The 21,069-nt window shown below is 43.8% G+C and overlaps 1 protein-coding gene across 1 annotated transcript in view; it reads right to left on the bottom strand.

Annotated features, from left to right (window-relative positions):
* Positions 1-672: 672 nt before the first annotated feature.
* LOC138626020 (protocadherin-16-like) overlaps positions 673-21,069 on the bottom strand; it is a 79,008-nt gene continuing 58,611 nt past the window's right edge. Inside the window, exons 4-21 of the mRNA XM_069707400.1 lie at positions 20,719-20,950; positions 20,350-20,586; positions 17,128-18,156; positions 16,214-16,401; positions 16,025-16,121; positions 15,571-15,728; positions 13,402-14,248; positions 10,424-10,663; positions 9,504-9,629; positions 9,129-9,338; positions 8,146-9,012; positions 7,934-8,047; positions 7,639-7,850; positions 7,187-7,338; positions 6,459-6,589; positions 5,854-6,140; positions 5,623-5,764; positions 673-5,078 (exon numbers count right to left, since the gene is read on the bottom strand). Coding sequence (XP_069563501.1) covers positions 2,488-5,078; positions 5,623-5,764; positions 5,854-6,140; positions 6,459-6,589; positions 7,187-7,338; positions 7,639-7,850; positions 7,934-8,047; positions 8,146-9,012; positions 9,129-9,338; positions 9,504-9,629; positions 10,424-10,663; positions 13,402-14,248; positions 15,571-15,728; positions 16,025-16,121; positions 16,214-16,401; positions 17,128-18,156; positions 20,350-20,586; positions 20,719-20,950 — 7,860 coding nt within the window. The 3' untranslated portion in view covers positions 673-2,487. The remainder of the gene's footprint in view (positions 5,079-5,622; positions 5,765-5,853; positions 6,141-6,458; positions 6,590-7,186; positions 7,339-7,638; positions 7,851-7,933; positions 8,048-8,145; positions 9,013-9,128; positions 9,339-9,503; positions 9,630-10,423; positions 10,664-13,401; positions 14,249-15,570; positions 15,729-16,024; positions 16,122-16,213; positions 16,402-17,127; positions 18,157-20,349; positions 20,587-20,718; positions 20,951-21,069) is intronic.

The raw sequence follows: 21,069 nt of genomic DNA, 5'->3' as shown, positions 1-21,069 counted from the left end.
CAAAACAAGATGAGTGAGGGCAAATTAACCAAGTATTACTAATTGAGAGAATTGAACATCAGGTAAATACACCTAAAGATAAAACTTTTAGACCTGGGGTTTGGTGCCGTCATCACAGCAGCATAAACATAATTTAGAACGACTTCTAAAAGATGTGAATGAGATCTTTTGGCAAAACAGCTTTGTCAGTGGAAAGGGAGCCATTATTTCAAATAATTCATAGGATTGTGACTGTGTTACATCATATTATGCCTATCAAGATCTAAATAATACTTAATGGCCATCATTATATCAAATATTGTTCAAGATTTTCTTAAGATTGGGATCATTTTGGGCTGTTTGAGGCCCACAGTTCTTCCGTTCATCCGATTGTCCCTGGGGTGATAGAGAGTTCATTAGCTGTGGAGTTTATACAAGTCTGAGAGTACAGAGAGTGTTTGTGAATTTAGCTATTTTCACATTTTGGAGGCCTTTGAAAAAAGAAAGGAAGACGGGAAGAAGAAACATGAGTGCAAAGGAACCCTTAGGGTAGGACATTGGACATGTCTCTGCAATAAAATATCTTTGGGAAATTTCACATATAATCGAAAATCCAGCGGCTCTGAAAACAGAGATATACCTACAGTATGATCCTTTCTCTGATCCGAGAAAGATGTGACAGATGCAACAACGTCAGCACAAGTACTTTATTCAGGCACTTTTTGCTCAAAACATTTCTCTGGACAAGCCTAGAATGATATGTGTAAACACATGGAGGAATTTCTCTTCTATGATAACACTTTACACAGTTGGGACGAAATGAAATGCAAGCGGCAGGTAACACTGTTGAATACAAAACCATACAGACAACAAAGTACCTTCACTCTTTTAAATAGGTAGTGTTCATGTATTTTTGGCCATGGTCAAAACCGTATCCTTGTAAATAACTTAACAAGCCTCGCAGCTTCACAGGCCCACATAAATGATAAATAAAAATGCTGTAGGATGTTAGATAATGTTATAGAGTCTAAAACTATGGGTTAGGTAAGGGCTCTAGGTAGTAACAAATGCAAATTGACACGTTAGTTTATTTGATAAAGGCTGCCAAAAACACAATTATGGTCATGAATGTTTTATGTCGTAGGCATCTGTGTAAAAGCATTATGTGAAACATTCTCTGGTGGTGTTTGAACATTCAGAAATATAGAAATTTTTCCTCCATCATTTGTTAGTATTAGTTTGAATCCATATACATTTTCTTTATAATGTTACTAAAAAAGAGGGAAGAAATGTGGCCCCAAATAACATTCATTAAGGTTTGACAATTAATTCATACAACAAAACTATCAGAAATTCGAGAAAAAAAAATGCTGCATGTTTCAGTGTTACGATAACACCGATTTACAGCTTAAGTTATGTTTCTTTAATATTTTACTGAGGGACATCAGATGAGTAGACAAATACCAGCTTAAATTCTCTGGAATTATTTGGCTGCTGATAAAGCAAACAATTGTACATTTACCACATAGCTGCTCAATGTTCTCCTCAGATTAATTATTTTCACGATGCTAAATGAAACTCAGTAAGGCTTGCTGTGAGACGTTTAATGCCAATGCGCCTGAAGGACGGCACCACTGGATGTCAAGTTCCATTTTTCTTTGCAGAATATTAAGGGACAAATATTGACACTAATACAATTTTTCAGCATTTCACATTGATGATTACCTTTTGATGCGAGATCAAACACCGGATTGTGAGAAAATCTGATCACACAATACTGTATTCTGACTGATGTTTCATTTGTTCAAGCAAAAATGTCTCTTCTTTAAATATTTACAATTATCTCCTGCAAAAATCCCAATTCATAAAGCATTAATGAGGAAATTCATTTCAAACCACAAGTTTAAGAATTAAAAGAGATACCACAAACTTACAGTACAAACATGTATACAGTACAATGTACAAATATACAAATATATTCAGGTTTTTAGCAACCCTTTGACACTTCAATGCCATTTTTTTTGTCAGAAACCACATGGAAATATAAAAATATAGACAATGCTTTTGTACAAAATATTGACATCATGTATGAATCTCCATTAGAATGTGCAAATTAACACTGATCAACAGAAGAATATGTTTCTTTCACACACACACACACACACACACACACACACACACACACACACACACACACACACACACACACACACACACACACACACACACTCACTCACTCACTCACTCACTCACTCACTCACTCACTCACTCACTCACTCACTCACTCACACAAAGGCATAGTCCTTTTTGGCCTGTTATTCATGTAGTTTGTCTTCAGAAAGCACCACAACTTCAGCTATTTGGACTTCTTACTGTAATATCGTGTACCTGTTCTCTTAAAAAAGAGAACAGAGGAGAGACTAGAATTGACTCATTTTCAGGTTGCAGCCTCTGTGGTCATACAGTAGAACAAATTCATGGCAGCAGTTTTAATTCACACTTTAGAATTTAAATTCTAAGCTCTGCCTCCTCGATGTGCTCCAAATTGTGTTCGGTTGCGCTGATCATGGAGGTAGAGGGGCCCTGTGAGATACTGAAGGGCGTGACTGCGGGAGAACGGGCTGCCAGCGGTGAAAGAGAAGGGGAGAAATTTGGAGACATTGCGACTGAGGAGATGGATCCATCCACGCTGATGGGAGATCTTCGTAAAGACGCCAAGTTGGGGAACGTTCTCCCTACCGCCGGCTTCGGTGGAACAGTTTTGGCCCCGGGGTGGGCCACAGAGGTTATGAGAGGTGGGGGGTCGATTCTCGACTCTGCTTTTGCTTTGTGATGAAATGACCTGCGAGGATGAGGAGGAGCCGTTTCATCTTTTAAACGTGCTATTTCAGTAAAAACGTTAGCTAAGGGTTGGAACTGGGGACACCAGTTTAGCAGGTAGTCCCAGTTATAGCTGCCCCTCAGTTCCTCATCACTGGCCACAATGGCTGTCAGGGAGCCGTCCACAGGGGGCTTTCCATCTTGTGGGAAAGAATAGTCTTTAGGGCGGGAGATGCTGAGTCCCCGTCCCACACCCACATACCCACTCCCTTCATCCCTGTAGACAGGCATCTGGCCGGCTAATAAAGTCCCATTGAGACTGCCCACTTTCTTCCCTTTGAACCAATCTATAGAAGGCTCACAGGACACATCTGATAACTGATCGGCGTCCTGCTGGATCCCAGAGTCCGGGCCGCGGGCAGAAATGCGCTCCTGCATGGAGGAGGAGATGCTTGACACTCGAGGATATTCATTAATCATTCTGATCTCATCGTCTTCTGCCGCCTCTGCCTCGGCAGAGCCACGCCCACTGGAGTGGGAAGGATCCAGCGATCCCCCGCGGTTGTACGGACCCCCGCTGCTGCCACTCTGATCAGCTGCATATCCAGGAAGGGCCTGGTGGTAAATCATTTCATTTGCTGCTATTTTTGTTTCCTCGAACTTGTGCAGCAGGGTGCCTGACATTGGTGTTCGTTCCTGCGATTTTTGCTTCTTCCTCTGACGTCTTAATTTAACAAAAAATAGCGCCACAGCAATTACTATTAGTATGACTATGGTCCCGAGTGAGACTGCAATGACACTAATAAGCAGCATATTCATGTCTGTGCTGAGGCCAAAGGAGGTATGAGTCACATCGATGGTAACTTTGGCCACTCCAATGCGAGATGTCTCCAGAGGGCTGTGAGCAGTCACATCCAGTGTCACCAGGCGGACCTCTCTTTTAGAGCGACTCCCGTGTCTACTGTAGCTGTCCATCTTTAAAGTAATTGCTCCAGTTGATTTATTGACTTCAAAATAAGGCGAATGGTCTGATAAAGAGTAGAGGACGACGCCGTCCACGCCTCCGTCCTCATCTCTGGCTTGAACTTTGCCAATGATCTGACCTTTCTTTGCTCCCTCAGGCACTTCAAATGAGAACTCGGAGGAGGTGAAAACAGGATTATATTCATCCTCCCCTCTTATATAAACCTGTACTGTTACAGTAGCAGAATAGTTGCCAGCATCCATTGCAACAGCCACAAAGTGGAAAGAGTTTACTCTCTCAAAGTCAAAGGTCGAGCGAGTCCGTACTTCGCCTGAAGTTTGATTGATGAGGAAGCCGTCTCTTCCCTCTTTAGCTGTATCTAACATGTAGTACTTCAGCTGTCCAAAAACACCTCGGTCACGGTCGATTGCATGCAGCATGGTCACTAAGGCATTCTGGGGTTGGTTTTCTCTGATGCTTGCAGTTACTTGTTTGAGGGGAAAGAAGGGCCGGTTATCATTGATGTCCTTCACTTCGATACTGACCGGGGCCAAAGCGTAGTGCCCTTGACCGTCAGTCGCTTGGACAACAATTATATGGGACAACCGTGTCTCGCTGTCCAGAGGTCTCTTCAGCCTCAACGCTCCAGTCCACCGGTCCACCTGGAAAAGGTCTGTCTCATCCCCTGAGCTTATAGAGTACTGCACCTCTCCGTTGGGAGCAGAGTCTGGATCTGTGGCAGATAAATGAAGGACCTCAGTCCCTACTGCGGTACCTTCGCTCAGTACCATGCTGTACTCTGTTCGGCTAAAAGCTGGAGGGTTGTCATTGGCATCTGTAACACTAATAAGGATAGGCACGCTGGAGCTACGCTGAGGGATCCCACGATCTGATACCACAACAGTCAGGTTATAACTTGGCACCGCTTCAAAGTCCAGCTTCTCCACCAGGATCAGGCTGCCGACTGTCTGGAAGCCCCGCCCCTCCAAGAAGCGCACGCTGCTCTCAATCTGGAAGACATTACCTGAGTTTCCACTGGCAATGGCAAAATCAAAACCACAGTTGTCCCGGAAAAGGTCTCCATCCACAGCTTCTAATGTGAGAACAGTTGATCCAGGAAGCCCATCTTCAGACACAGTGGCTCTGTACTCGGACTGGTGGAAGATGGGGGCGTTGTCGTTGATGTCCGCCACTTGGACCTGGACAGTGGCAATGGACGAAAGGGATGGAGTACCGTGGTCCCGAGCCTCTATTACCAACAGTATTGAGGGATTCTCAACATCAAACTCAGTTTTTTGCTTGATGAACAGTGTACCTGTGAAGAAACAAAGAATATGGTCATAAAAAGAGCAGCAAGCATGCTGTCCAGATTTAATCATATTCATTATTGAAGCTGTTCAATACACAAGACAGTTTGCTATTAATGAAAAAAATGGCAATGAATGACTAAAAAAAATAATACTACAGTAATTACAAAAAACATTCTGTAAACACTGTTGTGGGTTGGGGCACATGCTGTGAAGACAATACTGTTTGAGGCAAATTAATTGCACTTGAGAATAAGAAACAGCATAGCTTGAAGCAAACGCAGTCCTGTTTTTTAGTACACTCATTTCTAGATGCCATCTCAAGCAAAACATCTGTGGCAAATAACATCAGATCTGGTTTTCAATGACTTTTAATGGACAAAATGATTAAATATTTTGCAATGCTTGTTGCAAATACTGTAGGGCCAAACCCCAAATGTGCTTCCAAGGAGGGCCTTAGGGATAGACATTTTTTTTTACAAGTGTAATTAAGGGGAGCTCTGGTTAGAAAACAGTTCAAAACGACCAAGAAAGTGCACACAGTAATCTTACCATTGCTTGGGTCAATGTAGAAAACACCCTTAGTGGATGACATTACTGTGTAGGTGATCTTTCCATTCTCCCCAGAGTCACGGTCAGTGGCTGTCAGTGTGATGACTGCACTGCCTGCTGGGAGATGCTCCGATACAGTGACCTGATGAGAAACACAATAAATAAATAAACACCTGTAGATACGTTACAGGTTTATTAGGTGTGATGACAGGTGTGCAAATGAAGCCGTACCTGATATAAATCATGAGTGAAGGTGGGGGCATTATCATTCACATCATCCACCAGCACAGTGAGGTTGGCCTCACTTTGATGTTTAGAGTCAGATGAGCGGACGGTCAGAGTGTACCATGTCCTTTCCTCATAATCTAGAGGGCCGGTCAAAGACACCCCGCCTCCGTAACGATGGATCCCAAACATCCCTTGGCTGTTTACGTCCAGGTGTAATGTGTAGGAGAGGGCTGGCCCAGAGTCTACGTCATTTCCTGTTACCTGCGTGATAACTGTGCCGATGAGAGTATCTGTATGTGTGTGATAACAGGGCAGGGAGGCAGGGGAAGAAGAGCAGACATTTAGGTTGAAACTGATATGAAGCACAGAGAGTCTTTGGGAAGAAAAGAAAAAGAAAAAAAAGTTTTCTGCTCTTTGTGAAGAAATATCCGGTTCTGGAAAGCCTTGAACTAATAGACAGGAAATGAACAGAGGAACTTGGCAATAACTTGTTTCATAAAAGGGTCAGACTTTTCTCACTGAGCCCTGCTGAGCGAGCTGCCAGCGAGTGTGACGTGAGGCTTTATGATAAGATCACTGGACTAACTTCCACTGTGAAGCTGACTTACCCTCAGGAACTCGAATATTTCGAGGCAGAGGAATCATGGGACTGTTGTCGTTGAGGTCGATGATGATCACAGTGAGGGTGGCCGATCCAGCCAGCCGCGGGGTTCCCCGGTCTGTTGCCGTAACAACGAGCCTGGTGCCCCAAAATGAATGTCAGTGTCTGAACTTTGAATCTTTTTTTAACCCAGTTGTGTAATGTTTCAAACCCAACCCCACCAAGACCAGCCTTTTCTTTCAGAATGAGCATGAGAAGACACTTTTTCTTTAACATGAAATAGGACACACTTTTTTCTTTCCCAAAAACATTACAAATGTGGAATTTTCAGATTCTTATTTACACTTAAATTTATACATTTACTTATTTATATCAATTAAACAAAGTTTGATGAAAATCTGATTATAAAATATTGTCTGCAAGGCAAACAACATTTTATAGCTTCGACAGCCTGTCGTCATAAGTTTATTTACACTTTTTGCAGTCCTTGTTAATTTTAAGTGTAGCTAAGACTATGTTCTTGCAGTAGTAAACACAAAATCCAGCTAAGTCAGATGAAACTGATAAACTTCTTTTAATGAAAATATATACCAAAAATTGCTTAACCATTACAACATGGATATTATCACAGTAACAAACCATAAACAGGCATTTGTGAAGCCCAGATATGAGCTGAGGGGAACTGCATTATGGTATGTAATTATAAACAAAGAAAAGAAGAAAAAAAAGACTCACTTTGTCTGCGTCCAGATCTCTCTGTCCATTATGGCTGCAGTGGTGATGCTGCCAGTCAGCGGGTCTATCTTGAACAAGCCACTCATGGATGAGGACCTGATAGAGTAGGTCACCTGACCGTTTTGACCCTGGTCCAGGTCATCTGCAGCAACCTGAGGAAATTACCAGCCCATTTTAGAAACAAAAATACAGAAATATTTGCAACAGCTGTTTCAGTGTAACTTGAGCTATTGAGCAATATTGACTTGGAAGTCAGAGAGTTTGTAAAAATCAGTTATGTAGACCTGACTTTATGGCACAGATGATCATGTAGTCGAATCAGTTGGGATGCAATGAAGAGTCATTTCTCTACAGTGTTGAAGCTATCCAGATTTCTAGAGCTTAATTATTTTTTATATTTTACAACTTCACACTTAAACAATAATAAACATGTGGGGGACAGGCTACTGCACCTGGATAATGGGAAAATCGTGGCCTTGTGCCTCCCTAATGTAGGCTATGTAGCTCTGGAGTTGGAAGCGTGGCAGGTTGTCATTCACGTCTTGCAGGATTAAGTTGACAGCCATGTAGGAGCTGGAGGACGCCGTCTCAGCTTTTACCACAAGGCGGAGTTTGGGGGTCTCCTCAAAGTCGAGTCCTTCAGATTTCTGAACCCATATTTCACCTAATTCACAAGAATAGGAATATGTCACTTTGTATATATGAAAAATATTGTCTTGAGGAGCCTGTTATAATCTGTGCATTTACCTGTGATGGTGTTTATTCCAAAAGACTCCATTCTGTTCCCGCTGAAAATGCTGTAGCTGATACCAGTTTTAGAGCCATCAGGGTACTGGGCCTGGTTCTGTGTTACTACTGTGCCTGTAAAGGTGAAAAACACACTATGTTGAAAACATTCAATCCAGTTTATTTCCATTACACATTCAAAAACGTTTACTTTACAAAATTGTATATCATACCTTTAGCAGCGTTCTCTTGCAGAGTGACATCTCTTGCCGTGCGGGAGAAGCGGATCCCCCTGTAGCTCTGTTCCCTGATATAAATGATAACCACCCCCAGGGAAGACTGAGCCGGGTTTCCTTGGTCCATGGCCTGAACTATTATAGTCCTCTGGCTTTGTGTCAGAGTCTGCAGCTTCTCTGTGGCCTGGATGTCTCCTGTCAGTGAGTTAATGGTGAATCCCCTCACAGGGTTGGCAAAGCGGTAAAAAACAGAGCCATTAGCCCCAAAGTCCTTGTCCTCTGCCCTCATGGTGGCCAACACTTGGCGGCTGGACATGCTGCTAGCAGAGATGTTCACAATAAGTGGGTCCTGAATGAAGAAGGGAGCATTGTCGTTCACGTCCTGAATGTAGATGGTCACCTGAACAGTGGAGTTACGCGGGTTTGCAGGGGAGGAGTCGGTGGCAATCACCTCAAAGGTGTAAGAGGCGGTTCTTTCTCTGTCTAGGGGTGCTGCAGTGATGATGCGGCCTGTGTTCTGGTCTATGATCAACATGCTCCGGGAGCCACGGCTCAGAAAGTACAGCACCTGGCTGTTAGGGCCATGGTCCAGATCGATGGCTTTCACCTCCAGGACCAGCGAGCCAATGGGAACATCTTCCGAAATGTCTGCCGTGTAGCTGCTGCTCTGAAAGTGGGGGCTGTGGTCATTGATGTCCATGACAGTCACCTCTATAGTGGCAGTGCTGCTAAGGGGAGGGTTTCCCTGGTCCAGAACTACAACTGTTAGCATGTATCCAGCCCTGTTCTCCCGATCCAGAGGCCTCGAAGTGGACAGGACACCTGACTTTCTGTCCAAGCGGAAGTCTCCGGATGGATCCCCAGCTGCAAAGGGAGCAATGACAAAAGACTTTCTGATTATAAAATGACACCACCCTGAAACTAGCAGAAGTTCAGCTGATCATTTAGAAACCGAATTGTACACCAAAACAAATCCTCACCCGTAATTCTGTAGTTTATCTCCCCGCTGTCTCCCGCATCTGGGTCAGTGGCTCTTAGGGTGAACAGAGGTAACGCCTCCTGGTTTTCAGGCACCTCTATGCTGTAGAAGAGACGTCCAAAGACTGGGGCGTTGTCATTAACATCCAGCAATTTGATCCTCACGGTTGCTTTAGCATAGTTGGGGGGAAGGCCTCCATCTTTAGCATAGACTGACAAAACATTAAAAAAAAAACACACTAGCATTAATAGTCATCTTGCATAATAAATACCACACAATTAATTTGAACATTAGAAAACATCTCTTAACAATGTGTATCTCAAAGCAGCCTTATTTCATATGTTATGGTGTAGGGTATGGTGTCAGGGGGCAGTACCTGTAACTACATAGTCATCCTGAATCTCCCTGTCCAGAGACTTAGTGGTTGTTATGACACCCGTCACTGGGTTGATGGTGAATCCTTTGTCTGAGATACCGCCATATGTTACCTGCCCATTGGTACCTGCAGAAAAACACACAAAGGAACAATACTTTAATTAAAAACTGGAAGGTAAAAAAATAAAAAAAATAAAAATCAATAGAAAATGTCACTAGAGCCTCGAAAGTGAATTCTTATAATCTTCGAATAAAAAACAAAAAAACAGCATTTAGATATTTGGATTTCTTTTTTTAATAGCTTGTATGCTTGTTTGTTTGTCAAGAGTTTTGCTGTGTTAGCATTTAGCAGTGTCAGCCCTCCCTCAGGGGTCTGGATGCCAGATTGCGTGCTAAGAGAAAGCAGTTTGGCAATCTCACCTGTTTACTTCACTAATTGCTTTTGAGGAGAAAGTTTAAAATCCTTCTGTTTTATGTGCTTCTGACTAAGTCCAGGAGAATGCACCCTCTCTGCATCTCCCACCCCCACCTTCCTGTGCAGTCTTCAATTAGAAACAACTGTTAATGTCTGTAATGTGAACTCAGCACATGGCTAAGAAGAATTAACCGCTTGTTGTTCATCTTGATTTCTGCGTCAGCACAATCTGATATCTGTTAACACATAATCCACACACATGTGCAGTTCTTAAATGTCTAGATTATCATATTTTAAGAGTCATTAGACATTTTACATCAGATCATTTTTAATTAAATGACCTTGAAATAATGAACATGAACAAACATAAACTGAGCCAAATTTGACCAAGTTTTAAATTAGCCACATTTCCCACCTGTAAATCACCACATTAAAGCTCACTGGGAATGTATTGTTGATTAAAAAACAGGATTAGATGTACGGAAGCTGCAGTGACTACGTCTCACCTTGGTCCAGGTCAGAGGCGGACACTGTCACCACACTAGTTCCTGGAGGCTGGTTCTCAGAGATCTGGGCTTCGTACTGGCTCTCCTCAAACCAGGGCACCTCATCATTAACATCAATCACATGGACACACAGCAGCTGGCTAGACGAGTGCTGGGGTATCCCATGATCCTCAGCGATTACTGTGAGGTTAAAGATGTCCTGCTCCTCACGGTCCAGAGGTTTGAAAATAGACAAAGAGCCTGTGGAGACAAGAATAAAGGGTGAAATGTTACAAGAGACTTCCTGTGTGTGAGCACGCTTTATTACACCCAGTGTCACCGACACATTTACACTTGACAACTACAGTATGAAAGCATGCTATCAAAGGCAATCAAATATACCACTTTGCATGAGAGTGTGTAGTCAAGTTATTTAAAAAGCAAGTGTAAAAAGCTGTCGTGTGAGGGCCAAATCAGAGCTAATCTCCTCCACACATACAGCTCTGCCTACCTGAGTGCTACCACCACCACTGCTGTAACAGCCCAAACGGTCTGACCACAGTTTACGAGATTTTCCACTGGAGAATGCCGCAGCTATCGAGCAAGAGGCAGTAAACACACGCTCTAGACACGCAACAGCCAGGCCTGCCGTGCTCCGCAGGAATTAGGGGCAGCCTTGCCTTGTCATTATCCTGCCCTTAGAGGGTAGAGCTTGCATTGATCCAATTTCAGTTTCATGCTTTAAAATGAGATGCAACTGTTAAAGACAGAGAGAGCCAGGGTTGTTTTGCTTTCAACTGTTTGTGTATGCTTTTCACTTTATGTCGTGCTCGGACCGAGATAACTCGCCCCAAAGCTTTTAATCTGGTAAAAGTTACAGGCTGGAATTTTTTCACCTAAATTTAATTTCTCTGTGATCCTGCCATGTCCCCGGTCACTGATAACACATGGTCAGGAAAAAAAGACAGTGGGAATGTTTTTAATTTTAACGTCTTAAGCAGATGAGAGGTTTGTGGCGCCAACACTTTGGACTGCAGTAAAAGCACCAGCTAAGGACAACAAACACATCTTTCTTGTCTTCTATACCAAAGTGATTCGTCAACCTTGGATGTGTTAATCTCTGAATAGTGTTGTCTTTTGCAGGAAAGTAATCCACCGTATCAACAGTGCACACTCCCTTTGCTCCAAAAGTGAAATGAATGATCTCCTTTCTGACAATGAGTGATGAGAACGTGTCTCACTCTCTGACTTTAGAGATTCTTAATAATAGCTTGATAGTTTTCTCTTTTGTGGTTAACTGTGATGCCAAAGTAATGAAAACAGAGTGTGTAGAGTTGGTCCCAGGTCTCTGGTCACCGACCCCAAAACAGGAGCAAACCAGGTGCTCAGAGGATTAACTCTGTCATTATTCTAACAAATATCTAGTGTGCATGAAAACACTTCAAGATGAGTGCACACACTGGACTGCAGCAGAAGTGACATGCATGACAGACCCTGAGTGTTTCCATCCCCGAGCTGCTCCAGGGGGCATCCTGGTTGGCGACTTGAAGGGGAAGGCGGAGCAAACGTTGACACGTGTCTCAAACACCACAACAAAGCCCACAGGACCAAATAGCCCAAGGTCAGCTTTGACTAAGTGACAGTCTGATGCAAGCACACAAACACATACGTATGTGCATGCCGACACACACACACACACACACACACACACACACACACACACACACACACACACACACACACACACACACACACACACACACACACACACACACACACACACGAGTAACTGATCCCCTCTCTAATGGTTCCCAGAAGCCTGAGCATGAGGTTCTTTGGTCTTTCATGGGAATAGATCCACAATAACAGATGATGGGTTGTTGTGTGTGTGTGTGTGTGTGTGTGTGTGTGTGTGTGTGTGTGTGTGTGTGTGTGTGTGTGTGTGTGTGTGTGTGTGTGTGTGTGTGTGTGTGTGTGTGTGTGTGTGTGTGTGTGTGTTTAATATTTGGCAGGCTGCTCCGTCTGGCCTCCAACTGAGAGGAATAAGTCATGAAAGGTGAAGCAAGACTTGTGCTGTACTTAAAAGAAAGCAGAGAATTGAAGGAGTTTGTGTGTGTTTATGGAAGGGAAGGTTTGGTGAACATGGTGGATGGCTGTGTTGAAGCACACGGAGAAGAGTACACATGTGAAGAGAAATTTAGAAGTTCAACACAAATGCTTAATGAATCAATTAAAAGCCCAAACAGAGTTGAACAGATGCAGATTGGCTCTTGAGCCAGACATTTGCATCACGTAAGTAGTGCTTAAGTGAAATATAAAAACAGAGCACAAACTGAAAGCTCTAGTATTATTATTAGCAAGAAGAAGCCAAAAGTAGTGGGCCTGATGGAAAATAAGTAGTCAGTCACAGATTTAAAACTTTCCCTTATAACACCATTCAAATTTATTGTGCTTATCTGCTGTTTGCACTGTTAAAAATGTGCATATCTGATGTTAACATTTACTTAATTCATATTCTACATGAATACTGCCCTCCTTTCCAGGTATGCCAAATACTCCAGATACACAGGTTTGCTGTTGGTGGCTAAAACATAGGACAAGGAAAAACATTCCTGAAGTCAAAATTAAAACCTTTTTTTGCAGTGTATCCAAATACACACTGACAGGGGAAACTTACTTATCCAGAATATCATTTACATCCAAATAGTTTCCTCAGACTTACGCAGTGGTGTTATCAAACATAAATGATTGTACAAATTATGTTCAATTACCTAATTTTTCAAATGAGCTACTGTATTCTACAGCATGGTTTGTAAAAGACTCTGGTTGTGGATAAAAAATAGCAAACACTAATTGCTGGGATTGTTGACATGAAAACTGGTCAACAGCATGTAGTCAGCGCTGCAACAACCTCATCCACCACCTTTATCTCCAAACCCAAACTTTGTTCTTACATAAAGCATGCAGTGCTTCCTGCTTTGGCTGTGGGCTGGACTTACCTGTGTTAGGATTGAGGCTGAAAGACCCTCCAGTGTTGCCCGTCTGGATTCTGTACGTCACTCTACCATTCTCCCCTTGGTCTGCATCTCTGGCCATGACATACAGAGCCACGAAGCCCACCGGCTGGTCCTCCATCACACTGACAGCTGTTGGCGATATGAACACCGGCGGATTGTCGTTCTCATCGGTTATGAAGACCCTCGCCGTGACGGAGCCCCAGCGCCTCTGGCTGGCATCGAGGGCAGAATCTGTTGCCTTTACAACCAGGATCATGTTGGAGGTGACCTCGTGGTCCGGCTCCTGGACTAAAGAGAGAATCCCAGTAGAAGGGTCGAGGTTTAATAGGTTGGGGGTGTTTGGCCACTGGTGAAGAATGGAATACATCAGCTCGCTGTTGGGCCCGCTGCCGTCCTTATCTGTGGCCTGGAAAGTGTAGACAGAAGAGCCGGGCTCCATGCTCTCAGAGATGACGATGGTGATGGGATCCTCGGGGAACTGAGGGGTGTGGTCATTGCTGTCCTCTACGTCAATGTCCAGGTGGACGAGGGTGCTGCTGGGAGGGACCTGAAAGAAGTCATCCACCTCAATCTGCAGGTTGTAGCGTGCGTCTCGCTCATAATCAAGAGGACGGGCCAGGTACACATCTCCAGTCAGACGGTCCACAACAAAGGTCCCGTCTCGGTCTGTACCCCCCACCACTGTGTAGGTCACCTCGCCTTCCTCTAAGGTACCTCTGTCATGGAGGCGGACGGAGCCAACAACAGAGCCAGGCCTGGCCTCCTCCACAGAGTTGAAAGATATGGAGAGTGAATTGGTCTTAGTTGTAGGTCTGTTAATGCTGCTAACCTGCAATGAAGGAAAAACACTATGTGTGTTTGAGGATGAGGCAACATGGCAGTAGATCTAATGCTTCATTTGGATACCTCAAGGCAGTTTTCAATACAGAATGAAAATATTTCATTTTGGGGAAAGCAAAAACAGATTTCCTGTTCACTGGGAATAAATGAAACCAGTTACACGAGGTTTTTATAGACTTGAATAACACGGCTGCGAACATTAATCACATTTAATCTGATACTCATGTCGCTGCCAGGAAAAATAATAGATGATAAAAGTAACACAATGAGAGGAGGAAATGGTGAGAGAGTTTGAATTTAGCACTGGGACATATTCTTGTACTGTGTACGGCGTTACACTTGGTGAGCAGTTCAAGTGTGTTCAAAGACTGCAACATGACTTTTCTTCCTTGTATAAAAAGAGCACATTGTTTTAATAAAACATGTTTTTCCTTTGAGACCAGCATGTACTGAGAAAATTATGGAAGAGGGAAAGTGCAGAGGCTTTCATGATCAAATTTTCAGCAAAATAACAGTGTTTTGAAACCTGATGGGGTGATTTGGATACTCAGCATCTTACATTCACAGTCCTCACAGCGAGTAGGCAGTCTTTCTTGACAAACTGTAAATTAGTTTCACATTAGATGGAAAAGGAGTTTAACCAAAAATAAATAGGTATCGTCCATCCTATCATTGACGGATTTAAAAACTCTGTCTGAAAAGATGATTAAAGGAAATTACAGAAATACGTCACCTGGCAAGAACAACACTGCACTGTTTAATCCAATTCATTAATAATTAAGACTTTAATTTTTTTGTTATTGGAAAGGAGGAAAAACTGAACTGGTGCTGGAGCTGTTTATATGGCAAGTCTATTTTCCTGGAGCCTATAAATCTATGTTCCTTCCAGGCTTCTTCCATTGTGTCCATTTCTGTTCTATATAAAATATTAAATTAACTTCAACGCTCTATTTTAAGTGTATAGTCCTGCTGCTCTTTGCAAAAAGGGCTACTGTATTAAAAAAGTGTTGAAGTCATTGAGTATGACCTTGATCAGAGCAGTCTACAGCTGGCCCTCATCACAAGCCAGCTGGGAGTATTTGATTCAGACCCACTTTTCCATTTCAGATAGAAATTTCCCTTTTGAAAATTCACAGGGGAAGAAAAGGGAGGGAAAGGGAGGGAACCTTGTCAGAAGTGCGGCTGATATGTCTGCAGCTAGTCTGACGGGCCCGGAGACATGGATCCTCTCAGCTCCAAGTCTATTCTTTGATATTAAATAGGTGTGTAGTGAGGGTGTTTGTGCTGGCCGGACTCCAGTGGAAGTCTGACCTGAATGGTAAGCGAGCAGGAGGTGCTGCGAGGGGGCAGTCCTCTGTCAGTGGCTGTCACCGTCAGGGTGTACTCGGCCCGTTCCGAGTGGCTGAGAGGGGATGATGAACGCAGCTCACCAGTGTTTGTGTTCAAAGAGAAACGCTCGGCCCTGGGACCTGCGTAGGAGAGACAGAGAGGCCAAACTTTGACTCGAGATGAAGTGCGTAGGAGGGCTAAATACACAAACCCAAAGTATCACACTGAAGCCATTTACAGACATTTGTGGCAGATGAGACTAATTAACTCAACCATTATGTCTTTTGTTTGCTGTGTGTACATGTGTAGATATAAATAATTATCTTTTTTTTTTTTTTTTTTTAGAAATGCTTTTAGTAAGATACTATCTAAGATAAATCTGTTAGTAATTATTTTGGACAAATGAGTACTTTTTTACTACTTGTGCATAATGTACCTGACAAAGAGTAGAATATGGTGCCATTCTCCCCTTCATCAGGGTCTTTGGCTTGCAGTGTGCCCAGTACAACCCCGGAGGACTGACCTTCTGTCACCTATGTGTTAAAAAAAACAAATACACGTCACTATAAAGACATGTAAACATTTCATTTTCTGCCCATCTATGTTTCTGGTCTTGTGACATCACCTGTATAATGATGTTCTTGCCGGATCGACTGTGGCTGAAAACAGGGTCATTGTCGTTGTCATCCAGGACAGTGATGAAAGTTGTGCCCGTGGCACTACGAGGGGGTGAACCTCCATCTTGTACCACCACCAGCAGCTGGTAACTAGACTGCTGCTCTCTGTCCAGAGTCATCCTTGTACTGATCTCACCTGGGGAGAGAAGAGGAGGGATAAGAGGGATTTTATGCAGACACCCAAAGGAATAATGATGAGAGACTTAAGATCCAGCAGGCTTTGATCAACGACACACAACTAATAGACATGCACAGTTTGCAGATCTACACGCACATACACACAAATAAAGGAAGCTTGGAGGGTTGGCAGATGCTGTAGAGACCCCAAACTCTGCCAGAAACTGATCGCAAATCAGGGCCTGAGTCTCCTCCCACAGACTAACAGGCTCAGCAGGCCAATTAGAGGCGAGCAAGACGCTTAGAGCTGCTGTCACCATCATCTGACTAATTTACGACTGTTGTGAAGAGGCAATTGTAGTCTCTCATCTTTTAGAGATGACTCAGTGAAGTGACTAAACATTGATTGCGGTTCGTTTTTTACAAGTCATTTCATATTTCTACGACAGAATTTTTTTTTCATGTAAAATGGACAATGGTTTTTCACATCTCATAAAAACAAATTACTTGTTTGAATACTTCAGTTTAGTTTTAACTCCGTCTACATAAAAATACAATACATTTAACAAGTAATATCATCAGTCCTGCCTTTCATTATTAAAACATGATATTACAGTCAGCAGCTGCTTTTTTCATGCATGCCTGCTCTGTTCTTTCATTCTCCCTTTTTAAATGATCTGAACACATATTTGGGCATGCAGTTTTTTCATGTCATTCAGTACATACTGTACAATTTTAAATTAACCTGTGTGGGTGTTTATCTGGAAGTGGCGGTCAGGGTGCAGGAGGCGATAGTTGAGGCGTCCGTTGGGCCCACTGTCTCGGTCTGTGGCCAACACGTGACCAAAGCCCGTTCCTGGAGGCAGGTTCTCTCTCACAGCCATGAAAACCCTCTCCTGCGTGAGCCGAGGCGAGTTGTCATTCTCATCAGTCACCGATATCCGCACTGTAGCGCTGCCCGTCTTCTTTAACTGCCCATGTCCTGCACTGGCCAGCACTGTTAGAAGATACATGTCCTTGACTTCCCTGTCCAGGGCACTCTTTACAAAGAGCCAGCCACTGTCTGCAGCGATGCCAAACCCTGCGGCATCTCCATCTGGTCGCAGGTGATACGCCAAGGGACTGAAGTGACCTGAGCCAGGTGTTTCCCTGTTCAAAGCCCTGACTTGCAGGAAGCGGGTGCTTAGTGGAGTTCCTTCTTTTAGTTCCACTCGGTAGGTGAGAGTATCAAACACAGGTCCCTGGTCATTTTCTGCCTGAACATGAACCACAAGTGTGAAAGTGGCGCTAAGCTGGGGAACTCCACTGTCCTTGGTAATCACCTGGAGATCATACCGGGGTTTGTTTTCATAGGAGAGGCTTCCCACCAATCGAATCTCTCCGCTGCTGCGCTCTATGCTGAAGATCTTCTGGATGCCACTTGAAGAGGAAAAATCAAAGGTGAGTTGTCCATTCACTCCTGAATCTCTGTCCTCAGCTTGGACCCGATACACCACTGTGCCCATTTCTGTATGCTCTGGCAACAGCAAGGACTCCGAGGACGAGGGCAGAAAAACAGGCGGGTTGTCGTTGACGTCTGCGATGGTGATGTGGACACGGGTCTGGCCAAAGGCAGGTGGATTACCACTGCGGGCCTGCAGCTCCAGATCAAGAGAGGACTGGGTTTCATGATCCAGGGGCAGACTGGTTCTTAGGGCCCCAGTGTCAGGATCCACAGTGATGTAACCTGCAGGATCCCCAGAGCTGATGGTGTAGGAGATATCTCTGGAGGTGCCTGCAGCGAGGGAGAAAATCATACAGACATGTCACTGGTGGCCCAGGAGGTGGCGCTAAAAGTTGACGTAACAGTACACTCCACAGGTGTCATGGTGTTCATGGAATTCTTGATTGATGCAGTCTCAGATTTAGGTGTGTATCGTGGCCCAACATCTATTTATACAAGTGGTGCGGGGAAGAAGGACACATTTTTCAGCATAACCCAGTGTGACTGATAAATGTAGACTGAACTACTCAACATGGGCTGACTTTGAGTGAGTGAGCTAGTTTAGATAGATTGAGTGAGTGAGTGAGTGAGTGAGTGAGTGAGTGAGTGAGTAAGTTTAGAGTGAGTGAGTTTAGATAGATTGAGTGAGTGAGTGAGTGAGTGAGTGAGTGAGTGAGTGAGTGAGTGAGTGAGTGAGCGAGCGAGCGAGCGAGCGAGCTTAAATAGATACAGTACATCCGGAAAGTATTCACAGCACTTCACTTTTTACACATTTTGTTATATTACAGCCTTATTCCAAAATGGATTAAATTCATTTTTTTCCTCAAAATTCTACACGCAATATCCCATAATGACAAAGTGAAAATAGTTTGTTTAAAATTTTTGCAAATCTATTAAAAATAAAGAACGAAAATATAACACGTGCATAAGTATTCACAGCCTTTGCTCAATACTTTGTTGAAGCACCTTTGGCAGAAATTACAGCCTCAAGTCTTTTTGAGTATGATGCTATAAGCTTGGCACACCTATTCTTGGGCAATTTCTCCCATTCTTCTTTGCAGGACCTCTCGAGCTCCATCAGGTTGGATGGGGAGCGTCGGTGCACAGCCATTTTCAGATCTCTCCAGAGATGTTCAATCGGGTTCAAGTCTGGGCTCTGCCTGGGCCTCTCAAAGACATTCACAGAGTTGTCCCGAAGCCATTCCTTTGTTATCTTGGCTGTGTGCTTCAGGTCGTTGTCCTGTTGGAAGATGAACCTTCGCCCCAGTCTGAGGTCCAGAGCGCTCTGGAGCAGGTTTTCATCAAGGATGTCTCTGTACATTGCTGCATTCATCTTTCCCTCCATCCTGACTAGTCTCCCAGTTCCTGCTGCTGAAAAACATCCCCACAGCATGATGCTGCCACCACCATGCTCCACCGTAGAGATGGTATTGGCCAGGTGATGAGCGGTGCCTGGTTTCCTCCAAACATGACGCTTGGCATTCAGGCCACAGAGTTCAATCTTTGTTTCATCAGACCAGAGAATTTAGTTTCTCATGGTCTGACAGTCCTTTAGGTGCCTTTTGGTAAACTCCAGTTGGGCTGTCATGAGCCTTTTACTGAGGAGTGACTTCCGTCTGGCCACTCTACCATACAGGCCTGCTTGGTGGAGTGCTGCAGAGATGGTTGTCCTTCTGGAAGGTTTTTCTCTCTTCACAGAGCAACGTTGGAGCTCTGTCGGAGTGGCCATCGGGTTCTTGGTCACCTCCCTGACTAAGGCCCTTCTCCCCCGATCACTCAGTTTGGCTGGGCGGCCAACTCCAGGAAGAGTCCTGTCAGTTCCAAACTTCTTCCATTTATGGATGATGGAGGCCACTGTGCTCATTGGGACCTTCAATGCTGCAGACATTTTTCTGTACCCTTCCCCAGATCTGTGCCTCCATACAATCCTGTCTCGGAGGTCTACAAACAATTCTTTGGACTTCATGGCTTGGTTTGTGCTCTGACATGCACTGCCCACTGTGGGACCTTATATAGACAGTGTGTGTCTTTCCAAATCATGTCCAATCAACTGAATTTACCAGGTGGACTCCAATCAAGTTGTAGAAACATCTCAAGGATGATCAGTGGAAACAGGATGCACCTGAGCTCAATTTTGAGTGTAATGGCAAAGGCTGTGAATACTTATGTACATGTGATTTTTTTTTGTTTTGTTTTTGATTTTTAATAGATTTGCAAAAATTTCAAATTTTTTTATTTCACGTTGTCATTATGGGGTATTGTGTGTAGAATTTTGAGGGAAAAAATGAATTTAATCCATTTTGGAACAAGGCTGTAATATAACAAAATGTGGAAAAAGTGAAGCGCTGTGAATACTTTCCGGATGCACTGCAGATAGAGTGAGTGAGTGAGTGAGTGAGTGAGTGAGCAAGTGAGCAAGTGAGCGAGTGAGTTTAAATAGATTGAGTGAGTGGGTAAGTGAGTGCATGTGTTTGTAGTCCCCACCTGTCTTACTGCTGGCCTGGACGATGCCTAAAACTGTCCCCCGCAGGGCGTCCTCTGAGACAGTGAAGTAGTACTGAGTCTGTTCAAACACAGGCGGCGCCACCAGCCCGGCCACCACACTAATGTTGACTCTAGCATTGACAGATGCAACAAGGCCACCACCATCCTGAGCAGAGATAACCAGTGGAATGACAGAGTTGGCCTTCCCATAGACAGACCGAGACAGTGAGATCACACCTAAAGAAAGGTTCAAGGACAAGGTATAAACAGGCTATTTTTACATCACCCAATAATCAATTTAAAAAAAAAATTTTTTTTACTAAAAATCTTTATAAAAAAAAAAAACACAGGAAAAATAGTACTGCCTACCTGTGTCTTTGTTGAGAGTGAAGTATGGGGAGGCCCCTCCCGGCACTGTTTTGTATGTGATTTTGCCGTTCTTGCCTGAGTCTGGGTCATAAGCTGTCACTCTGACAACAGATGTCCCAGGGGAACTCTGTGTGCTCAAACTAACAGCATAGCTCAGTGGGTAAAAAGCTGGTCTGTTATCATTAATGTCAACCAGATCTACCTTCACATAGGCCACTGAGCTCAGTCCGCCCTGCAAAGGAAACAAAAAGCTCTTTTGTTATACCTTCACGTACATTAAATCATGAACAGAAAAAACACACCTGAAAGCAGGATTTAGGCAACATTAACAGTGCACGTATGCCACATTAA

This window comes from Brachyistius frenatus, unplaced genomic scaffold, assembly GCF_029030835.1.
Source record: "Brachyistius frenatus isolate BFR_SWC_R1_liver_20210118 unplaced genomic scaffold, ASM2903083v1 Contig_68, whole genome shotgun sequence".
NCBI classification, from domain to species: Eukaryota; Metazoa; Chordata; class Actinopteri; family Embiotocidae; genus Brachyistius; species Brachyistius frenatus.
This window is presented reverse-complemented; position numbering and strand designations above follow the sequence as displayed.